At 40.9% G+C, this 21,819-nt stretch overlaps 3 protein-coding genes across 4 annotated transcripts; 2 read left to right on the forward strand and 1 right to left on the reverse strand.

Moving 5' to 3' along the window:
- Nucleotides 1–163: 163 nt before the first annotated feature.
- Nucleotides 164–4,494, forward strand: LOC109475805 (dolichyl pyrophosphate Man9GlcNAc2 alpha-1,3-glucosyltransferase-like). Of its 2 annotated transcripts, none has more exons than XM_019776576.1 (3): nt 164–249; nt 1,037–1,215; nt 1,579–4,494. In XM_019776576.1, exons 2-3 carry the CDS (start codon nt 1,046–1,048, stop codon nt 2,939–2,941), a joined length of 1,533 nt encoding a protein of 510 aa, XP_019632135.1. In that variant the 5' UTR covers nt 164–249; nt 1,037–1,045; the 3' UTR covers nt 2,942–4,494. The 2 variants fall into 2 exon arrangements, with proteins under 2 accessions (XP_019632135.1, XP_019632134.1); XM_019776575.1 differs by having other exon boundaries at nt 202–249; nt 996–1,215.
- A 1,255-nt stretch (nt 4,495–5,749) lies between these two features.
- Nucleotides 5,750–7,698, reverse strand: LOC109475765. The gene is made up of 2 exons (XM_019776525.1): nt 7,611–7,698; nt 5,750–7,032 (listed from the first exon to the last, which is right to left on the reverse strand). Exons 1-2 carry the CDS (start codon nt 7,696–7,698, stop codon nt 5,750–5,752), a joined length of 1,371 nt encoding a protein of 456 aa, XP_019632084.1.
- A 4,697-nt stretch (nt 7,699–12,395) lies between these two features.
- Nucleotides 12,396–21,719, forward strand: LOC109475814 (methionine synthase reductase-like). Its single transcript, XM_019776585.1, has 17 exons — nt 12,396–12,500; nt 13,348–13,504; nt 13,889–14,039; nt 14,324–14,441; nt 14,785–15,496; nt 15,877–16,020; nt 16,346–16,431; nt 16,679–16,746; nt 17,137–17,225; nt 17,353–17,533; nt 17,658–17,700; nt 18,829–19,075; nt 19,251–19,369; nt 19,977–20,069; nt 20,392–20,583; nt 20,863–20,927; nt 21,116–21,719. Exons 2-17 carry the CDS (start codon nt 13,352–13,354, stop codon nt 21,193–21,195), a joined length of 2,541 nt encoding a protein of 846 aa, XP_019632144.1. The 5' UTR covers nt 12,396–12,500; nt 13,348–13,351; the 3' UTR covers nt 21,196–21,719.
- The last annotated feature ends 100 nt before the right edge of the window (nt 21,720–21,819 follow it).

Consider the following 21,819-nt stretch of genomic DNA (forward strand, 5'->3'; position numbering starts at 1 on the left):
CGTGTATATAACATTCCTCAATATATGAAAACTGACTAGTACATAATATTGGACTTAACAACATGTTTGTATCATATCTAAAGACGAAAGTAGCTATGATTGAAGTACTGTATCATCTATCACCCCTAAAGTCATAATGTGATATCCCAACAGCAGGTGGTACCAGCGACCTTTGCTCCTACCTTACCAGAGACCGAGACCAGCTGAGCGGAAGAGTTTCAGAAAGCCGGCAGCAAATCAGATACAAAGGTACATTTGTATTACTTGTTCCTTGTGTGTTTGCAAATATGTTTCAAGCATGGCAACCATGCACGACATTAGATTTCATTAACGCTATTATAATTCATATAAATGTTAGTACAATGTATTACTAGACTATCAGGCAGTGGGCACTGCCCTACTAACGTTCATTATATTATAGCCACACCCACCTATGACCTAGGACCATGTTTATGCCTTTCAACTTCAAAGTTTTCTTGAATAATCTGCTGCAATATTAACACAATTCTCAACACAAGAGAAGATTACTGTCAATATTCTAGCATGTCATGTGTATTTATGATAATTCACAGATATTGACTTCGAATTTCTTGGGCTTGGACCTGTAACATCTCCTCAGGCCTAGGGGAAAAAATGTTGTGTTTCCTGTTTCCCGACCAACTATAGAAAAAACTGCCGACCCTGGACTTTCTTTGTGTGGATCCCTGCAAGGGACATAAATGTTTCAAGCTGAGGTGGTCACCAGGTCCAAAATAGCAAGAAAAATTAAGTTAATACGCCGACCATTTCTACTCCATGATCTGACACCTGAGTGATAAAATGTTGTACAATCAGTTTTCCAACATTGACAATGAAAGTATAAAATTTCCTCATGCAACTTTTACTTTGTTAAACTGTATTGTATCAGTTAGATCACTAGAGAATGCCAAAGACTAATAAAAAAAGGAAGAAAAGAAGATAATCCTTAGCTACCCACCGACCGTAATTTTTTTCAGGACTGAAACAGGAAACACAACATTTTTTTCCTATGCCTCAGCATCCCACCATGGACACCAGATTTGGCACCCTGTGCACTGCTGTGGTGTTTGCTGTGTTCGTACGCTGGGTGGTCTCGCTGAACTCGTACTCAGGCATGGGGAAACCTCCGATGTATGGAGACTACGAGGCACAGCGACACTGGATGGAGATAACTACCAACCTTCCTATCAAGCAGTGGTGAGTCAAATTTTTATTGAATAATTAGTACTAGTACTTAACGTGAACAAAGGTTTTTTTTTTTTTTTGTTACAGTTTTGCTTGTGCTTCTGTGGTTAGTATTTCAACATGCTAGGCACATCAGATACAATGATAGGAAGTTAGGTCAAAGGTCCCAGAAAAGAGCTATCTTGTTTCCTTCCATATGTTTTTTTCGCAACTATGCATATCTGTCATCTTTTGTTGGAACCAGTAGGAAATTGGCAGACAGTTTCAGCAATTAATTCACTGAACAATTTATCAATGAATAATGCAATAAATTTACAATATTTCACCGATGTATGAGCTGGTCTTTGACTTGTTGTTTACTATGTTTTGTTTTAGGTATTTCAATGGCACGGACAATGACCTGCTGTACTGGGGCCTGGACTACCCACCTCTGACTGCCTACCACATGTGGCTCTGCGGAAAAGTTGCCGAATGGATCGACCCTGATTGGACGTCTCTCTTCGCGTCCCGTGGATACGAGAGCTACGAGCATAAACTCTTCATGAGATACTCTGTACTGATAGGAGATGTAGTTATTTACATCCCTGCTGTCTTACTGTATTGTTTCCTACAGAAGAAGTTTACCCACACACAGAAGGTACTGCTGAGCTGTGTGTTGCTGCTGTTTCCAGGCCTGATCATCATTGACTACGGACATTTCCAGTACAATAGTATTAGTCTAGGGCTAACACTGTGGGCTGTGATAGCACTGAGTCATCGGCATGAAGTGCTAGGCTCAGCTGCGTTCATGCTCGCTTTATGCTACAAGCAGATGTCTCTGTATCATGCGATGCCCTTCTTCTGTTACCTACTGGGAAAGTGTTGGCAGCAGAGGTGGAAGAAAGGCTTCTTCTCCCTGTGTTGTATTGGTGTAAGTGTGCTGGCAACATTTGCCTTCGTCTGGATGCCCTTTCTCTCAGATAAAGACCTCTTCCTCCAAGTCGTTCACAGAATCTTCCCCGTAGCTCGCGGCGTCTTTGAGGACAAGGTTTCCAACTTCTGGTGCAGTTTGTCTGTTGTGGTGAAGTTCCGTAATTTCATGTCCCACGAAGGCCTTTTGAAACTATGCCTTGCTACAACCCTTCTCGGCCTAGTACCTTCCTCTCTGGACCTTTTATTCCGTCCTTCTGGCAACAAATTCAAGCTAGCCCTTGTAAACAGCTCTCTGGTTTTCTTTCTGTTTTCCTTCCAAGTTCATGAGAAATCTATCCTCCTCCCAGCCCTGCCCGTCTGCCTCTTGTTGCCATGGCGACCGTTTACCTCCACCTGGTTCCTCACCATAGCAACCTTCAGCATGCTTCCCTTATTGGTCAAGGATGGCCTCGTCATTGCCACACTCATAACCTCCATACTCTTCATCATAGCTGTTGAATTGGGGCTACAGGGGGTTTCTTCAGACCCCACAATTGGCTGTCCTGTATGCATCTGGTCTTCTAAAAATCTTCCCTGGCTCCCCCATAGGGTGTTCTTCTATGCGGTGAAGTCAGGGTTTTATGCCTCTCTCATGGGAGCTCTTTTCCTGGGTCTGTTAAGCGTTGTTGTCCCCCCACCATCCTCACTACCAGACCTCTGGCCTGTGTTGATATCTGTGTATAGCTGCTCACATTTCATAGGTTTCACCCTGTACTACCATATAGTACAACTCATGACCACTGATTCCAAGGAAACAGCTGCTCAGAAAACAAAGAAGACACAATGAAAAAGAGCTGTAGCATAATGATTGTACTGATAGCTTATTAATTGTGAAGAATATAATTTTTCTGAGGATGAATGCCTCATAGTGAGATATGAATTGATTACTATGGATGAAGTTTTGTTGCTCATTTCTTCAGGTCTGTTCCAAATAGCATTCTGCACCATAATAGACGTAAAATTAAGTTTTTCAGGGTATGAAAATTTGCTAGTAATTGTATTGAACAAAATGTGGTGCCAACATTTTCATTGATATATTTTTGCTGCATCTGTCATTTATGCCAAATACATGTATGGCTTTCCCTTACTTACAAAATATACAGTACATTGATCCTTTTGAGTGTGAAAAATGATTTTTGGTGCAATATTACTTGATTAAAGGCAGCTACATGTACTGCATTTAAATGCAATAAAAGGTTTATTACTGATCATATGGTTATTTTAGATGTATGGCAGTTGTCACTTTTGAAATATTTTCCACACCAGCAAGACATATGTATATTTTGTCTGCCATGTTTCCAATAAGAAGCCTTGTGGTTTTATTAATCATTCGTAAATGGGTAATAGAAGAATGATATGAATATATATATGGTAATAGAAGTCAACATGACCAACCACATTAATAGACCAGACATGTTTTATTTAATGGATAAAGATTTACAAAAAATAATTCAAGTAGTAGGGACTGTTGAAGACTCTTTGCTTGCGATTGTATCCCTTTCACAATTATGACAATATGTTAAATTCTACATGTATGTTTTTACTGTAATGGGCTAAGGAAGTATTGAAAACCCTCAATTCTGAATGTCAATTTTGCAATCATCATCAGCAGGTAAAATGATCTTGACTTCACCAATTTAATTTGTTGGTTCATGGATTTGCCTGCTTCATTTTTTCTGATTAATATTTAAAAAAAAACATTTCATCCTCTGAATCTCTAAATTTAACATGCTCATATTTTGGCCCTATTATTTGAAGGAAATCCCTTCTCTTCATAGTTGTTACATTTTTCCATCTATAAATGCAGTGGTTTGATTGAAAGGTTGAAATTTTGCTTCTCAACATGTGGTCTCTTTTTTCACCCCATCCTGATAACTGACTTCCCAAGATTACAGCAAGCATGTAAAATATGTTTACTGATCAGTCCTAAAGAGCATATTTTCAGCTGCAATTTCATTATGTCTTTATGATACACATGTATAGCTATATGTATATCTCACACCAGTTATAATTATTGCAGTTCATACTACAAGTATTCTTTGAATTCAAGGATAAAAGCACTTTTAATTTATGTACCTACTCTAGATATGCCAGTAAATTTGATACACTAAATATCATAAAGCTTACCAGACATTGTATGACTAGTGCTAATAGTACTACTTATAATTCATGATTTGCATGTCATGCATCATTTTTTGACACCAAGAATGGGTCTGTGCTAAATATCAATACTAGTAGTCCTAAAACCCTAAGTGTATCCCAGCAAAATCCTATGTGCTAGTACATGTATTAGGCCACACTGATTTAATTCTATCGATGACATCCACATTGATTTTTGCCATTTCTGAAAAAAAAAACTCCAAGGCTGAAGTCTGGGTACCATCCTCCGTAGTCCATGGTAGCTACCGACAGTAGGAAGACAGCGGTATTATTCACAATACCAGCTTTGTATTCCTGTGGTTTAGTAGCATAATTTTTCGCTGGACTTCTTTTTTTATTCGCCCACTCGCATTAGTTTTGGGGTCTTTAGAGGATATCATCCATGAAATTCAAAAAGTCAGTGTGGCCCTACAAATGTTGACGCTGGTGCAATTTTTTCATTGATGACATCTTACCACATAGTCATGACATTGTGAATAAATGTATATGCTTTGTATTTCTACTGAAGTACAGAATTATTTCAACCTTGAATCTCAAACACCACAAAAGCCTCCTTTTCCCTCCTACTGCACAACTAAGTCTATTCAAAAATAAATGAATCATACATGTACAATGTATTTGTCTTGCACCATTCTACTTATAGTCCCTGTATACATGTATATGCTAGATTGTTGTCACCCTATATACCATATGTGTGTGTGTGTGTGTGTGTGTGTGTGTGTGTGTGTGTGTGTGTGTAACAGTGTGTATACTCATCTAGCTATATATAGTTAAATACTGCAAATTTCTTGTACTACATGTATCTGTCTTAATTATGCCATTCTAATCCTTCCCTATTGCGAGCAGACTATTGATATTTAGCTAAACTAAATGGATATTTCATATCATAACTAACTGCAGCTATACCTTATTTTTCCTTGCAAAAGTGTACAAATCTATCGGGCTGGTAACGTTACTACAATGTATTCTAAGGTCATTCGTCAATTATGGCAACTTAATACTTTTTAGGCTTCCAAGACTAGCAACAGATATCTTGTGTGGTTTTGAACGGTGGCCAAAATGGGCAGTTGAAGTTTCATTTTTCAGTCTAAGAATGGTGTGTATCTGAAGCTCCTAACTTCTATACAGACCACCTGGATCGTTTAATTTTTGCTTATGACACCAAAATACAACATAGTAATGCCTTGCAATACATGTATGTCACGCAATTACAAGGATGAAGCACTGTTTGCTTCTCAAAAGTATTTTTGATGGCGCCAATATCTGAACTGGGTGCCATGTTTCCATGACGTCACTGCCTACTTTGAGACAGAAATCTCGAGTTTTTATTTGGTGTTACGATGTTCAATGGAAGTTAAGGGGTGTATATATGTTAATTCAACGATTTTTGAAAATATAAATTGTTGTATTTCGATGTAATTGTGTCATAAGCACTTTAAAGCTCGATTCGTTGCTGTTGCTGATTTTCCATCTCTTGCGCCCCGTAGTAGAACTCGTAGGTGGGAGCAACATTGGGACCGGTGTTGGGATCACCTTCGGGGTCGATGGGTGTCTTCACGAGTTCCTCGCCCACACTTTGAAGACCATGCATCTTGCCGATGCAATCTCCCATTTTAATGTCCGGAGATGCGTTCACAACGTCGTGCAGGCACTGCATCAGATCCACGTAGGCTGAATTGAAGCGGTCTGACAGCCTCCTAGCCTTGGAGCGGGGAGGGTAGAGCCCGGTGCTGGGGTTGGAGAGGATTGGCCACACGGCATCCTCGTCGAAAGCCACTGAATCTCCCTCGAACTGAATGCCCTTACAGGCCTTATCAGGGCACGGGCTGAAGAAATCCTCATATTCCGGGTCATCCGATTTAGAAGGATTATCCCTAACTTCCAGTGTCACCTCCTTTCCTTTGACGATCTCGGCAAACTTGTAGTAGTGGCATGTTTCGAGTACCATCGGGTCGCCATCAGTGATCTCGGCGTTGACATATGGGTTGCAAGGTTCTCCACCCTCTCCTTGAGAAACTATGTAGGCAACAGCTCTGATAGCTGTGTCAATGTTGCTGACTTCGAAGGGATACGAAAGTTGACGTGTGAAATTCCCTGTGAATATGGTAGTAGGCTCTTCACCTTCTGTTGCTTCTTCGCCTTCTGTTGCTTCTTCTGTTGCTTTCATCTCCAGCTTCAGCATGGGACACAGAATCTTGTGGATGTAGATCGCACCGATGGTATCTGGACTGTAGTGCTTTTCTTCACATTTTTCCCTGAGTGCATCTTGAAAGTTTTCAGACATTTCATTGGACGTTCCTGAGGATGCCACTTTTGAAAGGTGATCGTGGAATTTTGTGACGGAGTCCTCGCATTCAGGCGTTTCGATTCCCATGAAGACTTCTTCCGTGTGAGACTTGGACATTTTCTCCAGCGTCACGGTGAGGTGTGGGAGGCAGCCGGCGGGGAGGGGTCCCGGGTACCGCGGTGCGATGTTTGGGTCGTTCAGCACGGGTTCTCCGCCGATGGCGTTCAGCATGTTGGCTGCTAGCGCCATATGATGCATCTCATTCACCAAGATGCCCCGCAGCATATCATAGACTTGCTTGTTTTTCCCGTCTTTGTCTTTGTCTTTGATGCTGAGGGCAGCGCTCAGGTACGGTGGGATCGTGGACCACTCCAGCTCTATGGCACTTTGGAGGGTTTCCCTCAGCGTTGGTAGGTCTACTTCGTCTGCGCCTGCAACACACACGTACGATCGAATGCATTATGCATGAAAATTAAATTGTAATTTTTACCGCAAGAAATTGGAGTTACCCAAATTTTCAACTGTACAACTCGAGTCTTTGTCATGAAATAAGCAATCCACCGCTTCCGTGACGTCACGTTATAAAGATGACACACATGACTCGGTGATCAGTTGATCGTAAGTTGCAGAAAGTCTGTGCCGCCCTCCGTCTCTGTTGATTTTTACTTTATCACGATGTCACAGAAACGGTGGATTGCAAATTCATTGACAAAGACTGGAATGGTACATTCGGAAATTACAGTTTGAATTTCATGCATAATGACGTCTACCAACACAAGTGAACTTTCAAGGTAACACACGAATACAGACTGAAACGACATACATGTATCTCACGTTATATCTTCGAAATAGAATTCATACCAGAGTCTAGATTTTGCTTCATTCCCAGTACATTACAAGTAAATCTATTAATCTTTAATAGCTAATATACGCTCAAAAAAGCCCAGTGAAAAAACTGATCAATGCGCGCGTGAATGCACTACATAAAATGTCGTTGCTGTGGCCCTACCTTCACCTTCAGCGCCTGCCTCCGGCAATCCAACGAAAAGACACGCGAGTAGCGCCATGAGGGCTGTGGTTGTCGCCAAAGTCGCCATTTTCTGAGGATAGAAAAGAAATCATTGACATAAGTATATTCCAAGTAGACGTCTTCCTCATATAGCCACAATTGACAGCACTTAACTTACCACAGAGGAAAGTAAAGGCTATGAAACCACTTGATTGATACAAGTTGCAGATAAGTGGGTTGTCTCATCAATCTTTAGACTGGTTTCCAAATATAAATGATAAATAATAACAAAATGAAAGGTAACATGGATAATGGCTTTGTGTGTCTATTTGTCCTCAAAATTTGTAGCAAAATTTTGTCTCGAACAGACAATGTCTTATTGTTCATGATTATTAACGCTACAAAGCATCTAGGTTTGAAGTTGTTTTTTTAGTAAAAGCCTGCTTTGCTAGGCTAAGAGCTAATTTTCCTGCATGTTATTGAAGCGCACATTCTCTAGTGTGTTGGGTGGTAGCAAGGACATTATACTCTGTACTAAGATGCAGATTGATGTCATCTAATCCTACACAACTGAACTCAGTCAAAATCAGATCTTCACACAGATATGGATGCTGGTTATGCTGTGGATGGTGGAAATTATCCATCCATTCAATCCCATCTCTATACTATTCACACATTCTTTACAACAAAACCACTAAACGTGGTATCAGGACCGTCAGCTGCAGGCTAGCGCTGTTTGAGGGCTACATCGAAATTCGGCAACTTGAATAGACAAAGGTTTACAGTCGTAGGGGTCATAAAGGTTATAACAGCGAGGCCAATGTTACACAAAGCCGTTTCAAACATCTAAGAACCATCATTAAATAGATATATAGATAAAATCATACAATCTGTATAAAATGTACATAGAATATCCAATTCGTGATGTTGTAACATTTTCATAAAACACAAAAACCACGTGGAAAAAGTTTGTGGTGTTCAACATGTGTAAAACAAGAGAAGAGGTTATAGGGTCTTAATTACTAGTAATTGGTCTCAGACAACGGTCCAAATGTTGAGCAACGCATAGAGTTATATTACTCAGCTGTATAGCTTGAAATTGCAATTGATCCGATCTATGCTAAGACGAGTAAGGAAAATTCTCTACCCCAAGCCAATGATAAGTTGTCCACACAAAGATTTACAATCGCACTGTACTTAATAGCAAAGAAGTTGCAATTTTGTAGCTTAAACAAGGTAGAAGATGAAGTTGTAGATTGTAGTTTATATAGTAATGAAATTACCTTTTTAGATATCTTACAAGAACGTTTCCATACTTCCAATGCCTGATTAATATTGAAAGAATCCATCTTTCTTATGCGCTTTGATCATCCTGTATTAAACAACTCCATCTCAAATTATATTTTTAACATCACAAAGAAACGAGAAGAAGCCGAACCTCTGTATTAGAGTACTTTTAGTGCTGCTTGTACTACAAACATGTATATACCTGTTCATCTGTTCACCTGTACTTAGCCCGACAGGGCATGAATGTACAATAAAGTTTATTATTATAAATAAAACTTCGAACCAATCTCGAAATTTACAGTGAGTTGGGTACCGGTGCGATTCTTCATCTAATCACGATGCAGCTCACGTGGAACTTGTCTGCAAGGTAGTCTCGCACGCACATCTTATTGTTTATGATTATTAACGCTACAAAGCATCTACCAATCAGTGGCAGTGGCTATTTATGGCAAAGACACGTTCCTGTTGCTATGGCTAGGTTTGAAGTTTTTTCTTTTAAATTTGGAATGTTTTTGAGCTCGCTTCTCCGTGCTAAATATTTTTGTATAAGACAACAAAGAGCCGTGATTTTGCTGCATGTTCCAGGACCGGCCACTTTCTGGTTCTAATTCTAAGATGCAGATTGTGCACCAATGTCACCTCAACTCACACAACTGAACACAGTGAAAATCAGGTCTTCATACAGAAATGGATGTAAGTTGTACTGGGGATGGGGAGATTATCCATCAATTGAAGACCATCTCTACTTTCCTCACATTCTTTACAAAAAAGGGCTAAACCTCATCTCAGGAAGGTCGGACAGTGTAGTGGTACATCCAAAACCATGACTCATCCCTAGAGGGAAAAGTCAAAATAGGCGGCAATTGCAACTTGAATAGACAAAGGTCCTAGTGTCAGGACGATGTTAGACACAGTAGATCACAGACTCGTGATAAAAAGGACCCAAAATGTCCCGTCCGTTATGTTGCACTTTTTCACAAAATCAAAGGGCAGACTTTGCGGATGTTCAGCAGATGGGCCACATGAGAAGAGATTTTAGGGCCTGAATTAATGGGTTTCAGATAAAACTCCAATTCCGAGAAACAGAGTTTTGTAGTACTACATGTGTCAGTTGTAATTTGCCATGCCCCTTTTGCTTATTTATTTGTAAAACTCAAATAAATGATTTTAAAAAATATGACCTCTAAATCCAAGATGGCGAAAAGTTCACTATAGTCTATTGCAGGGTTTACGTATATCACAGGTCACATCACCGGGTGCCGACGGGCCTGCAGCTACCCTTCCACCTCATTGGAGACAAGACAACAATATACTGTAAAGCTTGAAATGTTAGCGATAGGTTTATTTTTGCAATGACGTCTTAGCGTGAAATCATGGTACCGCGAATATGTGCTTTGTATTTTTACTGTACTACAGAATCGTTTCAACGGTGAACTTGGCACCATTTCCCCTTCTACTGCGCAAAGTACGACCAACGAAAATAAACGAATTTACAGTAAGCCATCATTCCCCTGTCTTTGGTATTTCTATGTTTATCTAATCTTAGCTCACTGAAATAAAAAGACAAAGACACGTACAAAGACTAAGTATAGGATGATCGTAGGTATAATGTAGTCTCCACCCCACCATAGGCCAGAATCTTTTGTAGGCTGAATAAATAGTAGAGATCGGTCTAAAAGGGGATATGGTTGGCCAGAGGAGGCAACCTGGACCTTATATGACCGACTAACTCGCCTGGCCAATTTTCATCCCATTTTAGGCCGATTTCTACTATTTAGTCAGCCTGCAAATGAGTCTGGTGGAGACCAGGTATAATCACGTGTGAACGAGAACACATAATTGTGTGCACGTGGATGGATTGGAATGCGACAAATTTTGGGTGGGGATTAATCAGACCTTTTTGGCCAGCATTTTTTCAACGTTACAATTTGGATTTTTTTATCTTATGTATTGTAATCATTAAAATATTTAAGTATGACCATTTCAAAGAAAACATCTAACGTTACAGCTACACCGTTTCGATCTCAGAATGGATCACTGAAAACTAGGCAGTTTGACAACAACGACTCTTTACGAGGAAGTGACGTTGACAAAAATAAAAACTATAAAGTCGACTGTTGAGATAAAACTACATGTAGGTACACAGGCGATAGATGGCGCCCTTAAATGTGTGAACGACAACTTTGGATAAATTTACATGTAAAAAAATACATTTTTACAGCCCCTCCCTCCAAAAGCAGTTTCTTACGACCCCACCCACCATCAACGGTTAGAACCAAATGAACCAACTGAATGACATTGTGCCCGCATGGAAACCTCGTATACTTATCAAAACCTACACACAAGGTACTATTTCGATATCGGAAAATTTCAAACGGGCTGTGACTTTGGAGCTAGTTTTCCCCAACCGGGGTTATCTGGGGTAACGCTAATGAGACTGACAGAGCTAACCACCGACAATTCTAAGAGAGCTTTTTCGTCACAAGACAGCTGAAATCATCCATGAACCCAAGGATTCACTCAGCTTGCGATCGTACGAATATACGATGAATTTGAGTCCTTGCAGCCAAATAATATAAATGGACAGTTCGCAACACGAGCAATGAGAAGCAACACCCACCTGTTAGTTGCGCGGCAGCTCAGTGCTGAGACTAGAGAGGCAGCTTATCCGCTGAAAAGCGCCTTGGGCCGATACAAGTGTCAACGTGGGGTCGTGTGGCGTCACGACACAGCAACATGAGTCTGTTGCATGTTGTCCTTTCCTTCGTTTGTCTCTCTCTTGTCACACTGGACTGAGTGTGTGTGTTGGTGTGCGTGCGTGCATGTGTGTGTGTGTGCGCGTGTTTGTGTGTGTGTGTGCGTGTTTGTGTGTGTGTGCGTGCGTGCGTGTGTGTGTGTGTGTGTGTGCGTGTGTGTGTGTGTGTGTGCATGTGTATGCTTTGATTGCCTGTGAAATTGCTTTTCCGTGTTCACCCAAGTCCTTCAATCTAGCCACCATAACAGCTATAATGAAGTTTGAAAACTATTCCCACTTACAATTTGTAAGTGACAGTGATCGCCTATTATTAACGTTATATATATCATATATTACTCAACCTACTCTGCTAGAGCAAAAAAAAAAAAATTAGAAAAGCTGTCCCTTTTGGCTGAGAGCAGTGGCAAATGCAGCGGGTATAGTGTTCACGGCTGGATTTCAGGCCAGCGCTTTTGACTGCAGTCAACTTTAGTTGCATGGATCAAAAGTGACCTCTACTAGTTTCTATCAGTACTGCAGCAAACGGCCATAACTTTTGACCCCACTTACACAGCATACAAATGTTACGAAATGTATTCATTATAGACGTTACTGCCAAAAAAGATTAATCAATCTTTCTTAAAATTTTGCCATAATAAAGTTATGTCTATAGATTAATATGATTATCTTTGAGTCCAAAGAATGCATCAGCCAATATACATTCACTGAGATTTCTTCATAGCGCTTTTATGCGGTGACCGATATAAAGCAGCAGCTTGCCGGTTGTCGGCATTTTCGCACTCGCTCGCAATGCGTGGCGGATGTGCCGTCGCTTGCTCCCATTAGACGTCGTTTTTCGCTGGTTATCGGTAAGTAGATTATCTTCTGATTGTCCCGGTGGTAAGCCTACTGATTCCTCAAGTGATCTATTCTGAAATTTACACGTAACGTTTCGTTTTACTACTGCTGCTAGCATGTTAGCAAGTTTAACGTTAGTGTTTACTGCCACGCTCCTTTCAACTTAGCCGTGGCGACTATTGATTCGGGCTTACATTGCATTACCCTCAGGGTAATGCAATGTAAGCCCGAATCAATAGTCGCCACGGCTACTTTCAACTTTGAGCTGACAGCCAGGCCAGATGGTTTACGCCGCAAGGTTTCGAAACCTCGTGGATTTACGTTATTATTGACGCAGTCAACTTTATCTGCGCCCGATTTCACACAGGCACACAACGAAAATAGATGACAACTGATATAATTTTTTTTCTCGAGGGATCAATCTTAGGGACCCCCCCCACACACACACACCTCCACTTCCGGGATATACTAGTAGCACATAATTTGTCACATTGCCAAACTCGCCCAAGACTATCAATGCTAGGACATTATATAGACATAAACAGTCCTTTATCTGTTGCAGTCCTGTACTGAATACTAGTATATAAATCCTTGTGGACCTTATCAACTGCCTCTTGCACGACTTTAAAATATCATAGTTCATACCCTCTACACAGGCAGACAACGATAAAACCATCAAGCTAAATGACAATGAATCAAAGTTGAAAAGTTCTTTTAAACGAATTCACGGCAACTTTTACTCCTTTAGCTACCAACTCCACTGCCATTTTATGTATCTGTTTATTTGGCCGATTTCTAATTCTTTCCAGCCCCCTCTGAAGCCTGGTTGAGGCTATGTAAAAAAAAGAAACACTACAGGATAATGCCCATGATGCCAGCCCAGAACAACCGCCTAGTCCTCCTGTACGGATCCCAGACTGGCCAGGCGAAGGCCATCGCTGAGGAGATACACGACAACGCCGAGAAACACGGGCTCAGGACAGACCTGTTTGGGCTGGAACTGACCGAAAAAAAGGTGAAACTTCATCTATTGTTTCCACCAAACTGCATACAGTCAAACCTGCCCAGGTAGGTCACCCAGGGGGCCGAGGTCAAGTAGTCTTCAGGGGGAGAATACTACTCTCCAAGCAGAGATTGTGGGGGAATGATTGTTAGCTTTTTATATATGGCCGTTTTTTGTCGCTACCCCTCGGTAGCTGGCGACCTTCTCTGGCTAATGGATATTGTCTTGCCACTGAAAGGGATCTGCTTGGAGATTACGAGAATACCAGACACCCCGATGTGGCCACTGTTGACCTGATGATTATGGCTTGCCCAACAGAAAATTGTGGCTTCCCTTACGCTGTGAAAAGTTTCGGCTGAGAACCCTGCCATGTATTTTCTCTCCCACTCTTCACAGTTTGATGTGACAAAGGAGTCGTGCGTTGTGTTTGTGTGTTCCACCACGGGAGACGGAGAACCACCAGACAACGCCCTGAAGTTCTTCCGCAGACTTAAGAAGAAGACACTGCCATCAGACCACTTATCTCACCTCAACTTCGCACTCTTGGGTCAGTCTTTTTATTGTCCTGTATTTTTCGATTTTGGTTAATTTCTATGTAACGTTAGGTAATTGATACAGATTACCCGTTACCAAAGTACATACTAGTAATTATATTTCCCTCTCTGTACACTGTAGGACAGGAAATTATTTTAATGCATTTTGGTAATTTTTGTTGCTATGCAGCAGAAAGTCTGTGGTGCCCCCCCGTCAATACCCTTAAGCAAACTAGTAGCCAAATAACTCCTTTAGGGTGCTAAAGGCAAACTTATGTATGTTGATGGTTCAATGCAGGTTTAGGAGACTCCAACTACACCAACTTCTGCAACTGTCCTAAAACTCTGGACAAGAGGCTACAAGAGCTCGGGGCTAAACCATTCTACCCCACGGGGTACGCAGACGATGCTGTTGGGTAAGTTCTGTAGTACGATGTGTAAAATAACAAACCCATCGTAACATTCACTACACCTATGATATAAGATGCATGTAATATAGACAATCTTGCTGTAATACAAACATTTTTGCCTCACAGATATCAGTATGCTATCAGATAGGGTTGATTCAGCTTATTATACTAAAAGAATGACTGAAAAATTGACTTTGAAAATCCAGTTTTGCCTCCTTGAAATTGCATGGGATGCCCACAACCAACATTGGGAAAGCCATTAGCTTGTTTGATGTTGTTTTCCAAAACTTCATTCTTTATTGTGTAATAGTTTTGACCAACTACAAGTTCTGTTTGTATTTTTCCTCAGTCTGGAGATTGTGGTGGACCCGTGGATAGAAGGGTTATGGACGGCTGCGCGGAAACAGCTGGGGCTGCCGCCTGAGAGCTGCACTGTTGCCGGGGAAACCGTAGCCATGGAGACCACAAACAATACACAAACCCCGGGAGGTGTCACAGACTCCGTAGGTCCAGATAGTGGAGAAACAGAAGGAAAGATTGATATAAAAGAGGAAAGAACTCAAACTGATGGAACAGAGATGAGTGGACATCATGATAATGATAATCCAGAAAGTGACAAAGTCAGTGAGAAAACTGTTACTGTAACAAGTGCAAAATGTTGTGAAGACAACACAGATAATTGCGCTAGCCTTGCACATGAAAATAACACACACAGTGTAAAATCAAAAAACCCAGCTGGTGTCAGTATTACTGAGCAAACTGTAGGTCCAGTAACTGAAAAAAGCACTGCAGCAGAAAGCTGCACTGATGCCACAGACACCGAAATGACGGAAAAATCAGGAAACAACAAAACAGCAGAAGCTAGCGGCACAGGGCAACATAACCTAGAGGACCATACCTCTAACAGCAATGACACAGATGGACAAGTTGTGGATGCTGTGAAAGAACAGGCTGGTCCCTCCCTTACAGTGTCTGTCCCCCCTCTGAGTGATAGTGGACTGACCCTACCAGCCAAGCCTGTGCCATATTTGGAAGTGGAGTTTCACCCAGAAGAAAGTCTGGTAAGTGATGGTAACAAAGTACTTAATTTAACCTTCAGCCTGCTAAGGTATCTGTTTGACACTAAATGTGTCTTGGTTGTCAAGTTAGGCAGCAGGAAGAAGGTTCTAGCCTGGGTACCATCCGGATTTTGGTTCCGCTACGCTCAAAAAAAATGTGATTGTACCCAGATGGTACCCAGGCTAAAAAGGTTCACCCTGTACTGTATTTATGGTGGAATAGACCAACTCTATAGAAAAAGAGACTAGGAAAGTCACTATACTAGAAGAAACTACTGTATAATAAACTTCAAACAACTCTATATAAAGTATGCTGGAACATATCTATTGATACATTGTAATTTTGTATCGTATAAGTTTAACAAATCTTTTCCCCTTTACAGTGTGTTGAGGAGCTGCCCTTGCAAGGTGGTTGTCCCTTCCCCTCAGCAGCTACTGATGTTGTCATGGCAACAGTTACCACGGCAACTCGACTCACCAGGCATGACGCTGTGAAGACAGCTCTGGACATAGAACTGGATGTCTCTGTATGTTTAAGTTATATTGCTATGGAAGCTAGCTTTGAATTTGTTTTTCAAATTTCACCACGTTATGATGATTGTATGCTGTATCTGTACTTAACCCCATCCTCATCATTTCTGAGGGCTGGGGACAGTGGTTGCACTTCTAGTTACTGTAAATTCATTTACTTTCGTAGGTTTTCACAGTTTTTTTAGATTGCATTAATGTATTTTCAGTTTTTGCTATCTTGTGACTGTAATTGTATTATATTGAACAGTGTAAAGAATTTATATCACAGATTAAATTACATCTCTTGCTCCAGTGACTAAGACCTTTGCTTGTAACTTGCAGAATACATGTTTTAAGTACGAGCCTGGTGACTCTTTTGGCGTGGTTTGCCCAAACAACGAGACTGAAGTACAGGATTTGATTAACAGGTATGACACAACATTGTAAAACTTACATCTTCATAATCATAGTTTTTGGATTAATATCTTTCAACAACAGATTCCATTTATAGTCACTGACAAAAAGTAGTGGATATACTTGTTAACAGTTTTGAAAACCTATAAAATCAATTGTCTTAAATGATCAGTCACATAATGTACATGTGTTGATCTTGAAAATAACAAAATTATTGATTAGCTCTTTAGATATTTGACCTTCACACATATTCAATCACAGACTGGGCCTCACAGACCATGCTGACATGACCTTCAGTGTCAAGGTCGTCCAAGGATCCAAGAAAAGAGGTACTTTGCATTTGTGATTTTTGTCAGAAAGTGTGAAGCATTTGTTACCTCCATGAAAAATGGAGGTATTGTCATGTGGTTGGTATGCCTGTGTCAGTGTGTGTGTGTGTGTCATTGATCCTGCATGGCCCGTAGGTCAGGTTGTAATGGATATGGTTGGGTTTAGTCTGTCCCAGAGGGAGATCTGGTAATTCTTTCCTTTTTCATTGTTTATCGTTATATGACCTACTTGACAGCTGAAAGTCCCTTTCATAATTAAGAAAGACTTGTAGTCCCCATCATTGTGTAAATGAGAAGAAGACACAGTTAGCATCACACAAGATCTAAAGAGGTCTTTGAATTCTTTTTCATGTAAGAATTTTACTATGAGATATTCACCTGTCCTTACAGCAGCTGCAGTGCCAGCACACCTGCCTGCCAGGTGCACCATCCGCCACGCTCTTCTCACCTGTCTGGAGATTAGGGCCGTTCCTAAAAAGGTGAGACAACAGATCAGCAATGTCCAGTTGCAGGGCAAGTTTGACTTTAGAAGATGCAAGTTCTGTGTACCTTGTAATAATAAGAGAGCTTTGTTGTATTATTAGTTTCTGTGTTATTTAATTGCAGGCCTTCCTCAGAATGCTGGTGGAACACACCAGTGATGCTGTGCAAAAGCGCCGCCTACAAGAACTGTGCAGTAAACAGGGTACTGCAGATTATGCCGCCTTCATCAGGGAACCGAATCTGAGGCTGCTGGATGTGCTGACAGCTTTCCCCTCGTGCTGCCCTCCATTTGAGCGGTTGTTAGGTAACAAGATGCATCTGTATTTAGTCCTTTTGATTGCAATACAGTCATACTGTTCTTTGTTACTTCTGTCATTTATGTGCCTTGGATGAGAAAAACTTTCAGTCATTCTTTAAACTTTTTTTAGAAATGCTGCCAAGACTTCAACCAAGACCATACTCTGTATCAAGGTAAGAAAAGCATTATGTATTACATAAGGTCTCGGACCGGAGTTTTTTTCACGATTTTGGATCCGGCGGACACCCTCAGACCGAAGGGCTATAACTCCGCCAAAAAAAGTACGCCGGGAAATCTCATTACATCAGTCAACGGAGGTTTCCAGCCGGCTTCCGATACAATTTTGGTTATTGTCCGTCGACTCTATAATTTGGGTAGAAACTGTAGTTAAACGTAAATTTTGGATACGAAAAATGTAGTTTTTTGCAGTTTTTTCAACGGACCTGCTTGGAAAAACGAATTTTCCCAGGCTAACGGCTTATATGCTGAAATAGCTTACTACTTTCTGTTTCTGAAAAACAGAAAAAAAATATAGGTTGTTGCGATAAGTTTTTCGCAAAATCCGGTGACGCGAACCCCTAGAAATTCCACATAGAACGCAGCTATTCGGGTCATCAGGCGACAAACCGCATCACCCTTGCTCGCGGACTAATACCAAAAACGCTTCGCTGGCCGTCCAACTTCACCGCGCCGAAAAACACTACAATCCCAAGGCTTTTTGATCAATTCAAAACCTAGTTGAAAATCTACAGCGATCGCCGAGCTATGGGGAGCCAAACCTAGCGTGACAACCTCGCAGATCCGGCGATTTACTGCGCACTATTTGGAACCCTGGTCAGAATTAAACTCCGACCCGGAACCTTAAGGGTCTGTTTATGTAGAACACAAGGCTTGAACCTGCATATCCAGGTTAGTGCAGGTATTTCTTATGCTGGAGAACATATGACGTGTCACCAACAGTGATCAAAAACTACTTTGTATTCTTCAAAGTATTCAAATCATTGAAGACAGTGTCAAGTTCGAAATGGCCGGGGCTAAAAACTGTTACCTACACTGGTGCAAGTACCCAGAAACAAGCATTTTGAACCCTGGAACCCTTTCTGTCAAAGGGTACCATACTGTTGAATTATTCAGTTATCATTTTAAAAGATGATAAAACTAATATTAATAGTACTAACTGATTAAAAAATTGTATGGATTTGAGGAGCAAAGAGACAGTATTTAGTATAACATTATGTCTAGCTGCACAGGAAAGAATGCATGAACTGTAGATTGACAAAATACCATCTCCAATATTTCAGCTCCCCTCTGGTCCATCCAGACAGACTACACTTTGTCTTCAACATCGTGCACATCCCATCAGGCAATGGGAGGGCCACTGCCTGCACTGGAGTCTGTACAGGATGGCTGGACAGGCTCACCAGGCACATCCAGACAGGGGTGTATGGGGACATTGCTGAGGGCAGTCTCACCACGCACATACAGCCAGGGGTGTATGGGGACATGGCTGAGAAGATAGGCCAGATGTCGCTTAACGATCCACTGACGGTAAGCATATTACTATTTCATTATGAGGTACATTTGATCCAAACAAACGTTATTCAATCTTTACACTACTTCGTAGCATATTTTTATTCTTGACTAAATAAAGTCTTTTGAACTAGTGCAAAAGATGTTGAGAATTATCTACTTCTAATGAAGTCTATATTCTTATTTTCTACAGGTTCCAATTTACCTGAGAACAAACAACCACTTCCGACTTCCCTCTGATCTCTCTGCTCCAATCATCATGGTAGGGCCAGGAACGGGTGTGGCACCTTTTGTAGGATTCCTACAGCACAGGTACATGTACTAACTTTTCTCCCAACAGATCTTTGGTGTATGAAAATATTCAGTAGTGGCAAGACATTATCCATTTTCCATGCCGGTACCATTTGCCACCATCTGGCTGGCATAAAAAAGATATCAGTACAAAAAAGAATGTCCCATAAGAAATGCCTAAAAGCATGTCAGAAATAAGCGAAGGTACTCACAGCTAGCCTGTGAAACAAAATCTCTCTCTGTCAGAGGGTCGCTAAGCCAGGAGACTCATTTAGAAAATGAGAAGCACCAATAGGAGCAAAGAATTCTTTAGCACTATGAAGACTAGGCCAATAGGATCACAGGATTCTCTGTCACTATGGTAATCCTCTATCTCAGCTTGCAACACCATGTTAACAGACAGTTCACAGTCTGATGGTCCATGCAAGGACCTAGAGAGTGTACAGTGTATAATGTCCTTGGTCCATGTTAGCACCTATGCACAAGTCAACAGGATTATGATGTTTCCAACTCTTCTGATTTGGAGGCAACTTGCAGCTTTGGGGCCTTTTTTTGTTTCATTAAAGTGTTTTTAAAAAAGATTTCATTCTGCAGTACTATTTAAAGGCTGTTTGTTTGTTTGTTTCAGGGAGAAACAGAGAGAGCTATCCCCTGATGCTGTGTGTGGGCCCAGCTGGCTCTTCTATGGATGTAGACACAGAGACAGGGACTATCTCTACAGGTCAGCTGGAAAAGATTTTCAAGCTTTCAAAATTTACACCTATTTCATCACTTCACTAAGATGAAAACAAGTACCTAGTTTCGGTTAAGGACATACAGTATTCTCGTATAGGACATACTCATGTTAAAGATCCCACCACACTAATCGAAAAGAGCAGGGATCCTTCCCAGTGTGAGTGGTTCAAACCTTACAGTCTGGTCTCAGGTTTGACAGCTTGAAGAGGTGATAGTCACCACGAGTGTGGTAAATCTTCATAGATAGTAAGTATAGATCTATCAGTGTGTTGTACCTAACCAGACGTTCACTGATGTTGACTTGGTAGGGAAGAACTGGAGCGGTTGGCGGCAGCAGGCATACTGAACCACTTGGTGGTGTGCTTCTCCAGGGAGGAGCCTGTTGCCATGGAAACAGATGGGGCTCCGCCCGCCCGTTATGTACAGGATAACCTCCATCACCATGGTGATGAGGTTGGGAGGATGTTGCTGGATGAAGGAGCCATTCTCTATGTTTGCGGGTGAGCAGCAACTTTAGATTTGTCTGCCTGGAAAAAATAGAAATGAGCCAAGACAGTATCAAATTCGCCTTCTACAAGTTCTAACAGTGCAATCAGATTCAGAGATAGCAGACTGCATCCCCTTACCCATGCTTACCCATTACACAGACAATAATAGCAGAAATTAAGGGTGTGTGATAACTCTGCATTGTGTTTAGAGGGGCAATTGCAGTAACACAGATAAACACAAAAGCACTACTTACAGTTTCATCATGGTATCTTTCTAAATTTTATCCCCAGGGATGCCAAAAACATGGCCAAAGATGTGAATGAAGTCATCACACAGATTGTACAGAAATACAAAGGTAAGCTTTCAATCATATATATCTGTTGATAAAATTTGTCAATATTCAGTTAGCATACTAGTAATTTTAAAGAACCTGACACCAAAACTGTGTTCATGTGTTCAAACAAGTCATATTCATCTGAACAACTATCCCCATTGCTTCAGTTTCTTTGCATTACCTAACATTTTCCTCACTACTTTTCTCAGGTTGTACCATCCAAGAGGCTAGAAACACCATCTTCCAACTGAGACAGGATAGACACTACATTGAGGATATCTGGACTTGAAGTGTTGTATACAAGTCTTAAGTTTGCCAGCCATCATACATTGGATTTAAGCAGCTTTAAAGCCTGTCACCGTTTTAGTGGATATACAGTACCAGTGGTTACAATTCTTCTGCAGTATGTTATCAAGTCAATAGGAGGTGCTAGAGGAGCAACTATTTTAGTTACTACAATTTTATCTTTCTATGTCACAGTGAGTATAAGAAGTTGAAGAAGTAAAGAAAAGGATGAGTCAGTTGCTCTGCGCTGAGATGTTTTAAAGATGACATGACCATAAACCTTAAAGCTGTAATATGATCAGTATGATAATACTAGTAGTATGCAGAGAGTTATGTTCTTGAAAAAGATGGTATGCATGAAAAAGATGGTAGATCTCCAAAGATGTACAAAAACAAGCTGAATCTGTACACCTGCTTACAATTGCAGATAGTGAGAGATAGCATATTCTTCATGAATAAAAATATATCACAGGCGAAGTTAAAACACCATATGAAGGGCTTTTGAAGTGTGGCCTTAGATTGTATGTTTCAGTATACATCTTGGATCATCTTGATAGATAGATGAACATTTGGTATCTTGTATCTATAGAAGTGTAATATTGGTGATATTGGTGGCAAAGATACATAT

This window comes from Branchiostoma belcheri, unplaced genomic scaffold (genome assembly GCF_001625305.1).
Source record: "Branchiostoma belcheri isolate BF01 breed outbred unplaced genomic scaffold, Haploidv18h27 scaffold35, whole genome shotgun sequence".
Taxonomy (NCBI): Eukaryota; Metazoa; Chordata; class Leptocardii; order Amphioxiformes; family Branchiostomatidae; genus Branchiostoma; species Branchiostoma belcheri.

What these genes read in the sequence shown, in the direction of transcription:
- LOC109475805 (XM_019776575.1), top strand. Translation starts at nt 1,028, where the DNA reads ATGCCTCAGCATCCCACCATGGACACCAGATTTGGCACCCTGTGCACT. An exon ending in AACCTTCCTATCAAGCAGTG is followed by an intron (nt 1,216 to 1,578) that starts GTGAGTCAAATT and finishes GTTTTGTTTTAG; the next exon opens with GTATTTCAATGGCACGGACA.
- LOC109475765 (XM_019776525.1), bottom strand. Translation starts at nt 7,698, where the DNA reads ATGGCGACTTTGGCGACAACCACAGCCCTCATGGCGCTACTCGCGTGT. An exon ending in GGCAGGCGCTGAAGGTGAAG is followed by an intron (nt 7,033 to 7,610) that starts GTAGGGCCACAG and finishes TGTGTGTTGCAG; the next exon opens with GCGCAGACGAAGTAGACCTA.
- LOC109475814 (XM_019776585.1), top strand. Translation starts at nt 13,352, where the DNA reads ATGCCCATGATGCCAGCCCAGAACAACCGCCTAGTCCTCCTGTACGGA. An exon ending in TTCACCCAGAAGAAAGTCTG is followed by an intron (nt 15,497 to 15,876) that starts GTAAGTGATGGT and finishes TCCCCTTTACAG; the next exon opens with TGTGTTGAGGAGCTGCCCTT. An exon ending in GACAGGGACTATCTCTACAG is followed by an intron (nt 20,070 to 20,391) that starts GTCAGCTGGAAA and finishes TTGACTTGGTAG; the next exon opens with GGAAGAACTGGAGCGGTTGG.